Consider the following 16,988-nt stretch of genomic DNA (forward strand, 5'->3'; position numbering starts at 1 on the left):
TACCTATACATTACCACGCTGTACAATTGAGCAGGAGCGTCACTCAGCGAACTCTTTTATTTTCCTTCACGTCTTTTTTGTTTGTACCTACATACTTGAAAAAATCGAACTGGGTGTTCGTTTCAGTTATTCTGCTTTATATTGGACCTTGATGTGTTATTTCTGTCGTTACGTATGGTTTTTACTTATTGTTGGGTTTACACGTAAATTTAGAATTTAGAGTATCAGTGCACGGTCTATTTTCTTTTCCATAACTTAGAGGGAATAGCGTCATCATCATCATCATCATTTCAGCCACAGGACGTCCACTGCTGAACATAGGCCTCCCCCAATGACTTCCACATCGCACGGTTGGTAGCGGCCTGCATCCAGAGGGAATAGCGTGCTAAGAAGTAAACCAATGTGTGGTTGCGATTCTACTACTAATCCTTTAACATAGTGTTTGTTTATTCCACAGAGTCAACATGGTGGTGGTGCTGAACGGCGTGCTGGCCGACGAATGCCCGACGTCGGTGCGCGCGCTCCTCGCCAGCCACCCCGGCTACAGGGACGCGGCGGCCCAGCTACTGGCGGCGGTTGCACGAGTGGTGCCGCCTCCAGGCCTGCTGTACGTCGGCCAGCGAGAGCTAGCGGCCGTCGTGCCGCATGACAGTGAGTAGTTTGACGTGAGGGCGCGCCGCTCCAGCATCCAGCTACAGGGACGCGGCGGCGCAGCTGCTAACGGCCGTCGCGCGAGTGGTGCCGCCTCCAGGCCTGCTGTACGTCGGCCAGCGAGAGCTAGCGGCCGTCGTGCCGCATGACAGTGAGTAGTGTGACACGGACGCGTCACTCTAGTACCCGGCTACAGGGACGCGGCGGCGCAGCTGTTAGCGGCCGTCGCGCGAGTGGTGCCGCCTCCAGGCCTGCTCTACGTCGGGCAGCGAGAGCTAGCGGCCGTCGTGCCGCACGACAGTGAGTAGTAGATGTGAGGGCTTGCCGCTCTAGCACCCGGCTACAGGGACGCGGCGGCCCAGCTACTGGCGGCGGTTGCGCGAGTGGTGCCGCCTCCAGGCCTGCTGTACGTCGGCCAGCGAGAGCTAGCGGCCGTCGTGCCGCACGACAGTGAGTAGTAGATGTGAAGGCTTGCCGCTCTAGCACCTGGCTACAGGACGCGGCGGCTCAGCTACTGGCGGCGGTTGCACGAGTGGTGCCGCCTCCAGGCCTGCTGTACGTCGGCCAGCGAGAGCTAGCGGCCGTCGTGCCGCACGACAGTGAGTAGTAGATGTGAAGGCTTGCCGCTCTAGCACCTGGCTACAGGACGCGGCGGCCCAGCTACTGGCGGCGGTTGCGCGAGTGGTGCCGCCTCCAGGCCTGCTGTACGTCGGCCAGCGAGAGCTAGCGGCGGTGGTGCCGCACGACAGTGAGTAGTGTGACACGGACGTGTCACTCTAGCATCTGGCTACAGGACGCGGCGGCGCAACTGCTAGCGGCGGTTGCACGAGTGGTGCCGCCTCCAGGCCTGCTGTACGTCGGGCAGCGAGAGCTAGCGGCGGTGGTGCCGCATGACAGTGAGTAGTTTGGATAAAAGCACTCCTCGCCAGCCACCTCGGCTACAGGGACGCGGCGGCCCAGCTGCTGGCGGCAGGGCCGGATTTACCATATGGTATTTTTGGGCTTCAGCCCAGGGCCCCGTAGAATCAAGGGGGCCCACAGCTAAATCAAGTCAAAGTCAAAAATAGACGATAATGCGAAAGAGTATAATAGGTGTGCCTCTAAGTGGTATTAGCCCAGGGCCCCCTAAACTCACGGTCCGGCCCTGGCTGGCGGCCGTCGCGCGAGTGGTGCCAACTTCTGGCCTGCTATACGTAGGACAGCGAGAGCTAGCGGCTGTGGTGCCGTATGACAGTGAGTAGTGTGACGTACGGGCGCGCCACTCCAGCATCCAGCTACAGGGACGCGGCGGCCCAACTACTGGCGTCCGTCGCGCGAGTGGTGCCGCCTCCTGGTCTGCTATACGTTGGCCAGCGAGACCTGGCAGCGGTGGTGCCGCACGATAGTGTGTAATAGTGTGTCATATTATGGGCGCGCCGACACACTACTCACTGTCACTGTCATGCTGGTTGACTGCTACAGGACGAAATAGAAAAAATCAGCTTAGCTCATGGGCGTACACAGCTTCTTAGGCATGGGGAGAAGGTATTTCCAGCGGTCATTCCCATGTCGTAGCAACCATTGCGAGTTCAATGAGACTTTTAACTTTCCCCGTTGACAAGTTTAGCCTTCACAGGTTGGGCTTATGGTTCATCAAGCTGATGTAGATCCTGGCCAGCTGTGTCTATAGGTATTTTTGCAGAAATGGTATAATTATGTATGACATTTCTACAAATCGTTATAAATAAAATAAAATTGCTGTAACTAACGATAGTTTTTTGTCATTCCAGAAAACGTCAACATCATTGGTTCAGATGACGCCACATCATGTATTATAGTCGTCGTCAGACATTCAGGTAAAAATGTTACTAATCTTTTTACAATCTAACCTGTACCGTTGATATTCTTTGTCTGATTACCCTTAGATTTAAGAAAAAAAAATGTGTCTTGGTAATGTGAAACTTTAGTTGGTTTAAAACAAATCATCATCATCATTTCAGCCAGGACTGCTGAACATAGGCCTCCCCCAATGATTTCCATGTGTTGATCGATTGGTAACGGCCTTTAAAAAAATATGTAAATAAAGGGTTTTCCTGTTAATTTCAGGATCAGGAGCGATAGCGCTGGCCCACCTAGACGGATCTGGTACAGAGGAGGCTGCAGCGGCCATGGTAGCGCGAGTGCAGCAGTTAGCTGTCGGCTACCCTGAGGGTCGGATCGAGCTGCAGCTCGTCGGCGGGTTCACTGACCCTCGCCGCTACTCGGATGAGCTGTTCGCCAGTATCATGTGTAAGTGTTCATTAGCAGCGGATCGGAATATATCCAGGATCAGAAGCAATAGCTCTGGTTTGAGGAGACGGCGGCGGAATTGGTGGCAAGGGTTTAAGCTAGCTGTGGGCTACCCTGAGGGTCGGACCGAGCTGCAGCTCGTCGGTAGGTTCACTGATCCTCGCCGCTACTCAGATGAGCTGTTCGCCAGTATCATGTGTAAGTGTTCATTAGCAGCGGATCGGAATAGACCCAGGATCAGAAGCAATGGCTCTGGTTTGAGGAGACGGCGGCGGAATTGGTGGCAAGGGTTTAAGCTAGCTGTGGGCTGCTCTGAGGGTCGGACCGAGCTGCAGCTCGTCGGCAGGTTCACTGATCCGCGCCGTTACTCGGATGAGCTGTTCGCTAGTATCATGTGTAAGTGTCCATTAGCTGCGGATCTGAATACATCCAGGAGCAATAGCTCTGGTTTGAGGAGGCGGTGGTGGCCATGGTAGCGCGAGTGCAGCAGTTAGCTGTCGGCTACCCTGAAGGCAGGATCGAGCTGCAGCTCGTCGGCGGGTTCACTGACCCTCGCCGCTACTCAGATGAGCTGTTCGCCAGTATCATGTGTAAGTGTTCTCATCATCATCATCATTTCAGCCACAGGAGTCCACTGCTGAACAAAGGCCTCCCCCAATGACTTCCACATCGCACGGTTGGTAGCCTGCAGGTGCAGGTGTTCTCAGCAGGTCTGAATACATCCAGGAGCAATAGCTTTGAGAAGATGGCCATGGTAGCCCGGGTGCAGCAGTTAGCTGTCGGCTACCCTGAAGGCAGAATCGAGCTACAGCTCGTCGGCGGGTTCACTGACCACTGACGGGTCCATTAGCTGCGGATCTGAATACATCCAGGAGTAATAGCTCTAGTTTGAGGAGATGGCGGCGGCCATGATGGCGTGGGTTCAACAGTTAGCTGTTAGCTACCCTGAAGACAGGATCGAGCTCGGTGCTACTCGGATGACACTAGGTCATGTGTAAGTGTCTTACCAGAAGATTCGACAGGAGCAATAGTGTTAGTCCACCTAGACGGGTCTGGATGGTTAAAAGCGATGACGGCAATGATGGCTCGGTTTCAAAAGCTTGGTTGTTCAACTTTTCCACATTGACTTGTCCCGTCCGTCCTCGTGAGAAGGAACTTCTCTTCCACAAATCCTCATTCAGTCAGTGCGATAGCGAATGAGGATAGTATGGAAAGGGGAAGCAGGTTCACTGACCGTTCACTATTCAGACTAGTGTAAGTGTTCATTATCAGCAGGTCTAAAGTAATTAGGTACACACACTTTTTGACTTCAATGCTTGCAATACCTTACAATAAACCAAAGTCAATTTAATAAATCTAGCCGTGATTGCCCAAAACGCCGCCGCGTGAACTCGGAAATAAATAATTTGAATGACGCAGAGGTCGGCAATAAACACTTGTCTCGCTGCCAGAGTGTTAGCGGCGCGTGGGCCGGTGGGAATCTATTGGAATGGTGTAAATTACCTACATACTAGGAGTTTAGTACTTAGTTATGAGATATTCCAACAGAGTTAAATAGATTGATAAACATTACTCGTATAAGTACTACAACTGGATATGCCTACAAATCGTTTCCATTGCTGAAAGCCAAGTCAATCGATTATTAAAAAAAGATTCGTTATACTTATGTGGCAACTAGAAAATTCGATCCCGGACTTTTTTCTCATCCCGGATTAAGGGATTGTTTAGAGGCAAGCAATCCAGGGATCCCGGGATAACCCCAGGATTATAAACATGAAGTAAAAATCTTAAAAATCTGCTTTTTATTGACGATATAATTAAATGTTTGTAAATCTCTTAAAATCACTTGTTAAAGTTGCAATACGTGTCGTTATCATCCTATTCACATCGTTAATAAAACTGTTTTTCTCAATCATTCCAGTATCATTCCACCGGCTAACAGTAGAAGTGGACCTCACGATGGCCTGTTGCTGTGAGCTGAACACGGGTCTAGGCGGCGGGCCCCCAACGCCTTTAGTGACGGGGGTCGGCGTGGACATAAGGGCTGGAGACCTGTTCCCCGCCACATTCCCGGATAAGGGGCCTGAAATGCCACTGAGGGGGGCCAGGATGATCACTGGGGGGCCGCATACCACACAGGTAATAATTAGAGCGCTTTCACATTTAGGCGACTGTAGCGCTGCAGATAATTTCATACTATACGACAGCGGATGCCTGCCTTCACATTATAAAAACGCCGCTGCCGCGCTGCTGTCGCACTTCTCACGCCCTAATGTTAAGGCGGTTTTAGTTTAGTCAGTATCATTCCACCGGCTAGTAGTAGTCGAAGTAGTCCTCACGATGACTTGCTGCTGAGCTAAACACGGGCCTAGGCGGTCCCCCAATGCCAAATGGTTATAGTAAATAGTCATATTAGTCATGATACCCCCATTACAATTCCTACCACACCTACTCATAATATCAAATCTTAATGCCTTGTATTAAGGTCTGAAATCAATTTACCAGAGTAGAGCCTTAACCTAAAATTGCTCATCAGGTCCTGGACATATACGACAACGGCGTGGGAATGCTTCGCATCGGTCCGTTCAACTACGACCCACTACGCGGCGTGGACCTGTGGCTGGAGCAGTCCGACGACTTCATCCTGCAGAGCCTCAGCACCACGCCCGCCGTGGAGCCGCCGCACTTTGTGCACAATGTACGTAGACATAGAGGTGACAATGGCCTGTGGTCTAATTCACGTATTTTGACAGTCAAGCTCTCACTGACGTTCAGAAGTCGTCTCATTGAAAAACAGTTCTAATTCCGTATTCACAAGGGTCATTTTTATAGAACGATTACTCGATAGGATCGCAAGTGTTTTGTTGTCGTTGAAGTTTTGTTACGTGAATAATGCCCGTATTCACAAACGATGCTTGCTTAAGTGAAGCAGCAAATCGAACGCACAGCGTTGAATAGAGCTCTGTGATTGGTTCGTGAGTCACCCTGTGCGTCCACGCGCACTGTGAGACCTCATAGTAATGTTTGTGAATACGGGCGTAAGGCTACTGGCGGGGTATGCTGCGTAAAAGATCGTGGAGCCGCCGCACACCGTTCGTAGCCGCAGAGGCGACAATAGTTTGGCAGGGGTGAGGTGTTCATTGGGTCGTGGAGCCGCCGCACTTTGTGCTCAATGTACGTAGCCATAGAGACTACAATAGCCTGGCGGGGGTGTGTTTCGCAAAGGAACGTGGAGCCGCCGCACTTTGTGCACAATGTACGTACATATAGAGGCGACAATGGCCTGCCGGGAGTATGCTTGGGCCGTTCAAATATCCCTTCGTTTCAACTTTCAACCTTCAAAATTCTCCTAGAATTTCCACAATGACTGGTCTTACACTGTTATCACAGGATTCACCAGATGGTCGGTACACTATGTTTTTCTATCCGTCGTCACCAAAACTCGAGAACTTTTTGTCCTAATGAAGAACGAGCTATGTGCCCCGCTCAGGCAATTTTACGTGCTATGACGGTTACTTTGGTTCTCCTATGGTTCACCTTATTTCTGAATCGATCACGTAGGAAAAGCATAGCGTAGCACGTTCCATCGCCGTTTGGGTGACATTGAGCTTTGAAAGTTGACCATCCCTATCCTTTTTTCATCGTCATCATCATTTCAGCCACAGGACGTTCACTGCTGGATATAGGTCTCCCCAATGACTTCCACATCGCAAGGTTGGTAGCGACTTGCATCCAGCTACCTTTATCAGGTCGTCGGTCCACCTTGTCCTTTATACTAATATGAAAAACGTGAAAGATTGTGAGGATATTAATTTGTCATATCAATTGTTAATCACATCCTGATCAATATCTTTTCTTTGTTTTACAGATCCGCGTAACGTTGAAGTTTATCCAGCAGCATCCATTCCCGGCGGTGACAGTGTTCCCGGACAACCGGCCACATTATTATCGTCGCGACGAGCAAACCGGCTGCTGGGTGCCTATCCGGTTCTAACCGGTTTCTGACCGGCTACGTCGCGGTTACACCCGGATATTTATACGAAAACGTCTATACAGCGCACATTCAATGTATCTAAACTATCGTACAGTCAGCGTCAAATAATTCGTGACACCCAAAGTGACCAAAAAGTTGACAACACAACCTTATTCCAATTGTAACAAAGACGTGTTGCGAAGTTTGTGGCTACTTTGGGTCACGAAGTGTTTGACGCTGAGTGTACTGTTGAATTATAATTCAATGTCATACGATTGTCTACGCGAGGCTACTGCATAAAATGATTTCTGTAATCGTTCCTATCCATTTCATACACATTCCGAGACAGTTCTAGTGAAGGATAGATTCGAAAATACAGTAAATCAATAAACACATAAATGTCGTAACTAAATCGCAAGGTATAAAGGTTTTTATTGTTTAGCCTACGCCCAAACCACCGACTTTTAGTTGGCCGATTGTTGGGCCCGATTCTAATTTGTATGGAGAATCGGCCAATACCAAATCGGTGTAATGTGCGCACTTTCATACATCTCCATACTGATGAACAGCCCGACCCAACTATCGGCCAAATAAAAATCGGTGGTCTGCGCCTATTCTTACAGTTTGACTAAACTTTTCCGTTTTGTTATAGCTAAAATTGACTTATTATGTAAAACATTTGTTTATTATGAAGCGCAATAGCGCAAGGCGTGATTATGTTTAACACAATTGGTATAAAATGTTATGCAGTATTCTGGTAATGTTGCGAACAAAATAGAAATCAAATGCACTACTTAAATTGCAATATAAATATTTTGTATTGATTTCGAAGGTAGTAATGATTAGTACAGATGGCCATTATTTATACTAATAGCAAATTGAAATGACATATTTCTGATTTTGATGATGAATGTTTGAAACAAGCTGTTTTCTTGAATGACCTGGATCCGCATTGGAATTTTGCAGTATAAAAAAACTTACGAGGCTTGATTACGTGAAAGCCCATTTCCAATGCAGATCTAAAAATTCTAAAAAACAAAAAAAATATTTTATCAATTATGATTTTTTTAAAACATAATAATTGAGAATTGATATAGTTTTTTTAAATACGTCTCCATAATTTGTTATATTGCTTCACAATTGCGTAATAAAATGTAGCACTCTATTGTGATAATGATTAAATTGTTTCTATTTATAAACAAAAGTGAGAATAGAACTCAATTTAACTTTATAATGAAATCGTGTAGGTATCATTATTAAAGATGGAAAGAGTTGATGATTACCTTTATTAATTAATTATTTTTTTGAGTTATATTTAGTGAAATGGACTCTTTACTTTTGTGTGTAAATATGAATTGAGTTAGTTAGTTTTTTTGTTAAGTTAAAATAAAAGTTGTATATTTTGACTTTATATTTTTTTTACACAATTTCCAATAAATACTTAGTGGAAAATTATGATAACACATAAACTGAAATGACGTAATGTAATAAGCACAATACATGAACAAATGAAGTTGTAAATATCATAGCGTTCAAGTAGTTTAGAGTTACTGACGTTAATAGTTATTATTGTTTTGTGAAATACAATGAATATATCGAAGTTCAAAAGTTGTGTTTGTGTTATTTAATTAATAGTTTGTGCTCTTTACCCCGTTTTCCTTCACTTCAAGGTTTCTAAGGCCCGGTGAAACGCAACTGAAACTTTCAAACTGGTCGCGTCATGTGTGGTCTCTCAACGGACGCTATGGCAGAAACTTAGATGAAACTCAAAAGTAACTAGCAGTTGCAGATTCGTTGCAGTTGCGTTTCACCGTCTGTTCTGGGCCTTACAGATTGAAGCTTGTAATAGGACACCACAATAGTCCAGTGCCAAGATAGGAGTTGAAGTATTCGCCATGGCCATGGCCGAAATCAGTCGAATGAATCATCATCATCATCTGTGGACGACGGGGCTTAGGACGCCACGGGGAACTCCCTATGTATTACTTTGCTCTATGGGGAACTCGACCCTCAAAACAGTCCGACACTATTTAACACCGTCACCGGCTATTGTCGTTACCTAATGGGCTATGTACTGGATCAACTGGATGAACCAACTGGAAGTAACGATAAATTGCATCTAAAAAAAAACATGTTTGTCTTTGTTGTGAAAGTGGCATGATTATTTCATATCCATCATACTATAAATTAAGACTTGGTCCCTCCATTTTGACGATCACGAATACCAAGCAATATGATGCGAAGTTTCATAGGAACAAGTGATTCGGTTCTTTTGCTTCCTTTCTAATTTTTATAAGTGTGCGATACTTTTTTTTTTCATTTTAGATTACACATTTCTTGATTTCAAGAACCCAGAGCCAAAGACTTATGTAAAAAAATAGTTGATCTGACAGCTGTCGGTCGGTGACAGTTGACAGCTGATCACTAAATCTGTGGGTCTAGACAAAGTGCAATTATAATCGCAAACCAGTCGAAAAGTGGTCGAAAAGCCCCTTTTTTGTATGGAATTTGACGGATTCGATTTTCGATTCGATCAAAAAGTGCGTTTTGTCTAGGGGGGCTGTGCAGCTGCTGATACAAATGCATTTTTTTGTTTGTTGGTTGAAGAATTTGCTGTTTTCTTTGTAATCAATTTGTGGGCATTGACTACAAACTACGCAATTACGATAAAATGGAAAAACCATCTGTGACTGAGCAGCCTCCACCTTATTCAGCGACCGTTCCACCAGGTAAAAATATGTTGCGACATAGGCGATACTCGATACGATACCTACTGAGGCTTCAAAATGAATCATGTCGATAAGCAATCATGGGTGCTGCTATAACGCTTTCATATTTTTCTCGTTCTATACGTACTGTAGATGATAAAATATCACCTAATTATTAGGCCACCGAGACGAGTTTTTAGATAAAGTCACGAAAAGAAACTTGCGGTCAAAAATGTACTCTATGAACAGAAGGGTCCAAACTACTAATTAAATAAACTAATTAGGCTATCGTAAGTCTACAACTATTGGTTTATAAGTTGACCAAACATACACAAATCAAAATTTTGCTATTATTAGCTTGCTTCACAAAATTGTTATCATGAGTTGTTCTCATGTTCTTCAATGTTAGTGCAGGTCATTGCCTTCTATTTGATACTAGCTTTCAAATTTCTTGTAATTTGTGATTTAATAATAAACATATATTTTAACACTATTCTAACATTGTGAAGTGTAAAGAATATTACTAATTTGCTTTTACATTACACACATTCATTATAAAATCATCGTGAATTTAATTGGCAATTATCAGTTTATTCGTAGTGGAGATAAAGTACATAATGGCTGTTACTTGCATATTTAAAATGTGTATGTAACATTTAAAAGTAAAGTATTATTAGTGTTGTAGTTATAAGCTTTACATTATTATTGTGTTGTTTGAATTTGGACTTTCGAAGTTGTATAGACCCATGGTTTTTTCCCAGTTTTTATTTATTTATTTAAAATAGGTACACAAACAGATCACTGTCATAAAATTAAAACAATATTAAATAACTAAACAGAGATCCAAAATAAATTAACATACACCACATGTTTAGTAATAAATGAAGATAAATGCAAACATTCTAAAAAAGAATACTATGGATAGGGTTGAGATGAATGAGTATTCCAATTCGTGAGTTTGGGTTAACAATTAAAATAAAATATTTATCCAAACATTCTTCTTGCAGCACAAGACATTGTTATTATAATAAATTGCTACCTTATTGCAATAACAGCTAAATTATTGCACTATATCAGCAACACATTAACAACTTAAATAATTTGTCACTTCAATAGCCAATTTAAAAATTTCCAATTAGAATGGAAATGGAACGGAAAAGTTTCAAATGTTATATTTTCAATTAGCATTATTTTTATTATCTAACGATAGCGACCCGCCCCTGCTTCGCACAGGTACAATTTTGATGTACCTACCTATTATACTTATAAACCTCCCTTCTTGAATCACGCTATCTATTAAAAAAAACGCATCAAAATCCGTTGCGTAGTTTTAAAGATTTAAGCATACATACACAGCGAAGCGACTTTGTTTTATACTATGTAGTGATTGTTATCTCATAACATTCCAGGTCCCTCACCACAGCCTGGCGTGCCTCCCGGAGGTCCATATCCTCCCCCTCCCCCCGGCTACACCCCATACGGGACCGCGCCACCGCCACCCCCGGGCCCAGCGTTTGTGCCCAACTACGGAGCAACCAGCACCATCATCATTCAACCGCCCATCATCGCCGTCGGCGCCTGCCCTGCCTGCCGCGTCGGAATCCTAGAAGACGACTTCACGTGTCTAGGTATACTCTGCGCGATTCTGTTCTTCCCGCTAGGCATTCTTTGCTGTCTCGCCCTCAAGAATAGGAGATGCTCGAATTGCGGTGCTATGTTTGGTTAATTCATCTGATGATTATTACTTATTAGCCTTGGCGCAGACTACCGATTTTTTATCGGCGGATAGTTTAGGCAGTTAATCAGTATGGGCATGTATGGAAGTGCGCACGCACCGATTGAATCTTCATAGAAATTACAATCGGGCCCAACTATCACGACTAAAAATCGGTGGTCTGCGCCAAGGCTTAAACTAAGAATATAATCCAAAACATAAAAAGCATTGAAATCTGATTTGAAGACTTGTGAAACGTAATGATATTTACTGTGATCAAAATTGGTATTCGGAATTGAATATTCAAGCAACTGGAGCCAATTATCTGCTATAGTTGCTTTATAAATTATCTTCTCACTTATATTCCTATTTGATTGGGAAATATTTGATGATTGTAAGAAATTGCTTATATTGACTTCTTTTTGGTCTGTCCTAAAATTTTTAACATTGTGGTCTATTAAACATTTAATCATCAGGGTTTTTGATTGAGTTAATTTACCATTAATCTGGCTTAAACGTGAATATTCCATCTTAGTTTTAATGTAGTTGAGTGACAGAATTTAAAATAAAATGATTTTATAATTATTATTCATTAGTAAATGATATGTTATAATACCTATCTATATTACATATGTTTGATATTAGCATAAGTGATACATATTTGTTATTTTAAGATAAATGATGGAACTACATACTTCAATTTATTAGTCTGTCCATATTAGAAACTAGTTATTTTATACTACTTACCTTTATTGCCATTGTCTTATATGCGTAGTTATTATTACTGTCAATTTTACCAAATTATGTTGACAAGTATGCCATATTTTGGCCATAATGTTATTTATACAGGGTGTTAGGTAAATGGGTATATGAGCTGACACTAGCCCATGTTAACATGGTCATATAAATGGTATGGTGAAGTCAGAAATTTGATTTAATCATTTAATTTTTTTAAATTTTCATACAAAAAAAAATTATAAGTTCCGATTTGTATGAAAATTAAAATAATTAAAATGAAGATATCAATTTTCTGAGTTCACCATACCATTTATATGACCATGTTAACATGGGTTAGTGTCGGCTCATATACCCATTTACCTAACACCCTGTATATGTATTATTTGTTGAGCAATATTTATTTGGAACTATGTTATCCAGACATATTTACTACATTTTATATTGATCTTGTTTTGGGCATAATGGCTGGTCCAGATTAATCGAGATTTCTCTTTTCGTAGAGTTTTAACTAAAATTTTGGTTTCACTATTCAGTCCTTAACTTACCTAAAATTTAATTTGCTTTAATGGCCACACAAATAATCGCAAACCTCGAAATTAATTAATTACACTACGCGGCACTCTCAGCGCTGACTAAGCGACTCTTTCTGTGGCCATTAATGTAGGTTATCTTAAAATTTTTGCACACGTAATTCTTAAATACTTTAGTTCTACTTAGAATTTTATTTTTATCTATAGTACCTACTTATTCACACACAGGTATAAGTTAATTGTTTTGTTTAACTATACATTCTGTCTTTGTAGACTTCTGTAGCTCTAGCACGAAAAACTTTCGACTTCGAATCGTTTGCGTATTCGAATTGCCATCAAAAAGTTCAGTATGAAAACAGTGCCCCTGTGAACGTGATGTAAAGTGAACTTAGTATTAGAAATGGTAGCACGAAACTTATTTTGACAATCTACATCGTCACGTTATCGTTGAATTTGACGGCTGAGGATCGAATTTTGTCGAATTCGTAAACGATTCGAAGACGAGTTTTTCGTGATAGAAGTACTGATATTAGTATCGAACATAAAATTGCCTCCGCCATGGTTGCGTCACATAGAAACGAAAGTTATGGGCGGTTAACTATGGTGTGTTATGGCCAAACCTAACCAGGCAAAGACATGCATTTAGAAGAAGAATTTTATGAAAAAGACATAAGAGAATTACAATTTAGTGCCTCTTTGTTGGCATTTAGGACACAAATAATTTAACGTGTTTATTGTTTTTTATAAAGATTAGTTAGGTAGGTTAGACTGAAATATAAATTATACATTACAGCCAAAAATGCCTTTCACTAGACGTTACACATATTATGGTTAAAAATTAGCGGTAAGTATATGTTATATTATAAGTGCAACTAAGTATGTAATTTGTTTATATTTTTAAAAATAAACTTGGGATTAAATCGCTTTTACTTTTTTATTTGCCGTGCAATTTAAGTATATTAGGATTAATTTCATATTTATTTAGAAAGAAACGGTTTACATTTCAATATTTAATTAATTAACACAAGGTCTAATATTTTGTTACGACCTGCACTGCCAATATACATGATGTTCAATTATAACATAATTAATGTCACAGATTATCTTGTATGTAGTAAGTAAATATAGGTATTTCTTACCTACGCTATGTCATGTCCCATAATTATGGGTAAATATTTTAGCGCTTTTAGATAATTATGCAAATCTTCCATTGCCTAATGTTCAGTTTTGATAAAGCGCATTCAACCGAAGACCGTAAAGAAACTAGGTAAGTAATGGGATATCCTATGTATTATGATTGAATCATCCATCAACATCTCAGCCATAGGATTGTCCACTGCTGAACATAGGCCTCTCCCAATGCTTTCCATGCTGCCCGGTTGGTAGCGGCCTGCGTCCAGCGCCTTCCTGCTACCTTTATGATGTCGTCGGTCCACCTTGTGGGTGGACGTCCTACGCTGCGTTTTCCGGTACGCGGCCTCCACTCCAGAACCTTGCAGCCCCATCGGGCATCGGCGGATAGAAAGTTAAAATAAAAATAATTTTATTTATCGATAGGGCAGCTCGTGTATCGCTCATGAAATAGCAGCAATATTTGAAGGCAATCTAGCGAATATTAAGCAATTTATCGAACTGATGATGGTGAAAATTGTGGTGTCATAAGAATCACAGTTGAGGTGATAAAAGTAAGATAGCCCATCATAATGAATGAATACTTACACTTTTTTTTTATCCCCAACGAGGAAGCTCTTGGCCTGTATCTCATTTGATGGTAAGTGATGATCAGGCCGAAGGTGGAAGCGAGCTTCACCCGGAATCCTCAACCACGGAGGAACTGGCTATCTTACCTCTAACTGCCGGAACATATGGCGACAGACTTAGGTAAGATGGTGGTGGCTAGCCAGGCGGACTTAGAACAAGCCCTACCACCAACCAAACCGAACAGAAAAATCTTCCCCCACTGGGTATCGAACCCGGGACCTATGCGTCTGAAGCCACAGAGGCGGTTAGACTGTTAGACACTTTAAGATCAGTAGTGATAACACAATAATAACTTTTAAACGCCTCATTTCCTTGATCGAGTGGAAGAAATGAACATAGTTCCTTCTAATGTCAGGAAGTTATGTTCACGAGTGTTAAAAGATATTAATTAATAAGCGATTCGTCTTTTTACTGTATTTTTTGGCATTTTCTGAATTTATGGCGGCGGCACTTACCTGGTTTAACCATTAATAATGAGTCGACTCTTTAATATTTCCCCGGGGCAAAAACTTGGGAATCGGAACTGGGCCTCATCACATATTCTGGGGTATATTTTTTACAAAGGCACGCATTCATTGCTAATTAATGTAGCAGTTTAGAACTTCGTTTAATCGAAAGGAGACGTTGGTTTATCAACATTATCATTAGGTCAATTTTAGTCCCTAAAGTAGGTACCTACTGCAGGAATACAATCCTCTTTTCATTATTAGAAGCAAATCGCTTTTTATTCGCAGTATGACTAGCTAAGAAACACAAGCCTCTGCTCTGGCTCTACTTCAGACTATGTAGGATTTATTTATCTTTTGAGTACAAAATGGAGGTTTAGTAACCATCCCAAACAAAACCGGAAAACGCATTTTTCCTAAATTCATTACAGATAATAACGTAACTATCACTTTTAAATAATGTTTCCTGTTTACATGTAGGTACGTAGGTACTTAATTACCATCAGTGAATCAGCTAAATACGAATAAGTGTTACCTAAACCTACTCCAGTGTATAAAAGAAAAAGAAATTCGTAATGATTATTAGCTTAATTAAGGAAAGTAGTAACGCAAAGGCGTTTCAGCCTCCATTACAGAGCTAATGTTTGGCAACAGCTTCTTAGCTAAGCTCGTAATAAATTAATTTATTTTAGTACCGTGATGATAATGGCCCACTGTGATGTAAAAATTAGAGTACAACAAAGTATACCTTTTAAGGTTTAACCGACTTTAGTCGGTGACTCTCAAAATTTTCAAAGTTTTGTTTCATAGATTTTGAATTTGATTATGTCTATACGAGTAGATATAAGAGAAATACGCTTCTATGATGTTACAAACCGAATACTTAAATAATTTTTTGTCATTTATTTCGTGTCAAGTTTTTTGCCATTTGTTTACCTACACTTATTCATTACAATAGGAACAACTGTATGAGTAATGACATTGACAAGTGCACGTATGAGACCTACTCCTCTTAACGATACCTATAGGGTCATCAAAGATTAACTCTTCCACTTTGGCTAAACATACACCTACGAATAAGCGCAAGCTCAAATATTGAAAATGCTTTTCCATCCCCGAAGAAGGCATCGCATCTTTCAAGTGCACTTTGAGAATCACTGCCTTATGTACTTAAACCTCCTTTGAGACGGTTAAAGCGCTGGCTAAATATGTATCAAAGTGTTATGAGGGAGCTAGACTAAACTAAACTAGTCTTCCTAACGACCCGCCCGGGGTGCCAGTACCTATCTTGGAAAATGGCGGCCTCGCTATCACTTGCTTTATTAAAATTTCTTTACGACCCAATTTGTCACTTCGTGCTTGCTTATATTAGGGAAGGTGCTGTTTAGTTTTGTTTAGTGCAAAGATTTAATTAGTGTACCTATGTCTTTCGTATAACGCTAACGCTCGTATATTCACAAACATTAGGTAGGTACCTACGATGAGGTCTCACAGTGCGCGTGAACGCACATGGTGACATACGAACCAATCACAGAGCCCTATTCAACGCTGTGCGTCGACAGCTGCTTCACTTAAGCAATCGTTTGTGTAGGTAGACGGTGATAAGTGTCTCGTGGAACCCAAGTGGTCGCACGAGACCGGGGTAAGAATGGATTCCTATTGTGGCTCGATTCTCTGACTTGAGCTACGGTACCTAATTAAGTAGAACTGCTAAAGTTTTTCTTAGGTCCTACTGAACTCTATAAATACGATAGTACCTATAAAATAATACAGACAGATAAAATGTTTTACTAACAATATCGGAAAGCTAGCGCACAAAGTAATACCTACTTACCGAGGTAAGTAATTCGATCTCTACATCAATTTCTGCGTATCTTTACTTAGCTACGACGAGAAGTATTTTTATCTAATGTAAGTACTGAACAGTCAATATAAATAATAGAGACCGTTCTTGTCTAGGTTTTTAGGTCTACATTTACCTACAACTTTACGGCAATATTTACGACATAAAAAGTTTCGTAGTAAGTTTTAAAAAATGAAATCCTTGCTCCTAAAAGATCATTCATGTGTCTGTCTGTCACAAACTATATTCTGTTTGTTGGATAAACATTTTTGGGTCCACTACGCAGATGTACGAGTAAGTGGATAGTTTGTCTCAAAAAAGGCCGTATTGCGGGAATAGGAAAACTTTATACTTTC

At 41.7% G+C, this 16,988-nt stretch overlaps 2 protein-coding genes across 2 annotated transcripts in view; both read left to right on the top strand.

The window, feature by feature from the left end:
• The window catches only part of LOC135077456 (protein N-terminal asparagine amidohydrolase), a 43,091-nt gene extending 34,587 nt beyond the window's left edge, over positions 1-8,504 (top strand). The window contains exons 4-9 of the mRNA XM_063972005.1: positions 458-651; positions 2,421-2,486; positions 2,737-2,919; positions 4,841-5,058; positions 5,456-5,617; positions 6,788-8,504. Of these exons, the coding sequence (XP_063828075.1) occupies positions 465-651; positions 2,421-2,486; positions 2,737-2,919; positions 4,841-5,058; positions 5,456-5,617; positions 6,788-6,913 (942 nt within the window). The 5' untranslated portion in view covers positions 458-464 and the 3' untranslated portion in view covers positions 6,914-8,504. The remainder of the gene's footprint in view (positions 1-457; positions 652-2,420; positions 2,487-2,736; positions 2,920-4,840; positions 5,059-5,455; positions 5,618-6,787) is intronic.
• Positions 8,505-9,465: 961 nt separating this feature from the next.
• On the top strand, positions 9,466-13,506 carry LOC135077426 (membrane protein BRI3-like). Its single transcript, XM_063971958.1, has 2 exons — positions 9,466-9,621; positions 11,010-13,506. The coding sequence occupies exons 1-2, from the start codon at positions 9,564-9,566 to the stop codon at positions 11,324-11,326; spliced, it is 375 nt and encodes a 124-aa protein (XP_063828028.1). The 5' UTR covers positions 9,466-9,563; the 3' UTR covers positions 11,327-13,506.
• Positions 13,507-16,988: the final 3,482 nt, after the last annotated feature.

Source organism: Ostrinia nubilalis, chromosome 13 (genome assembly GCF_963855985.1).
Source record: "Ostrinia nubilalis chromosome 13, ilOstNubi1.1, whole genome shotgun sequence".
Classification (NCBI taxonomy): Eukaryota; Metazoa; Arthropoda; class Insecta; order Lepidoptera; family Crambidae; genus Ostrinia; species Ostrinia nubilalis.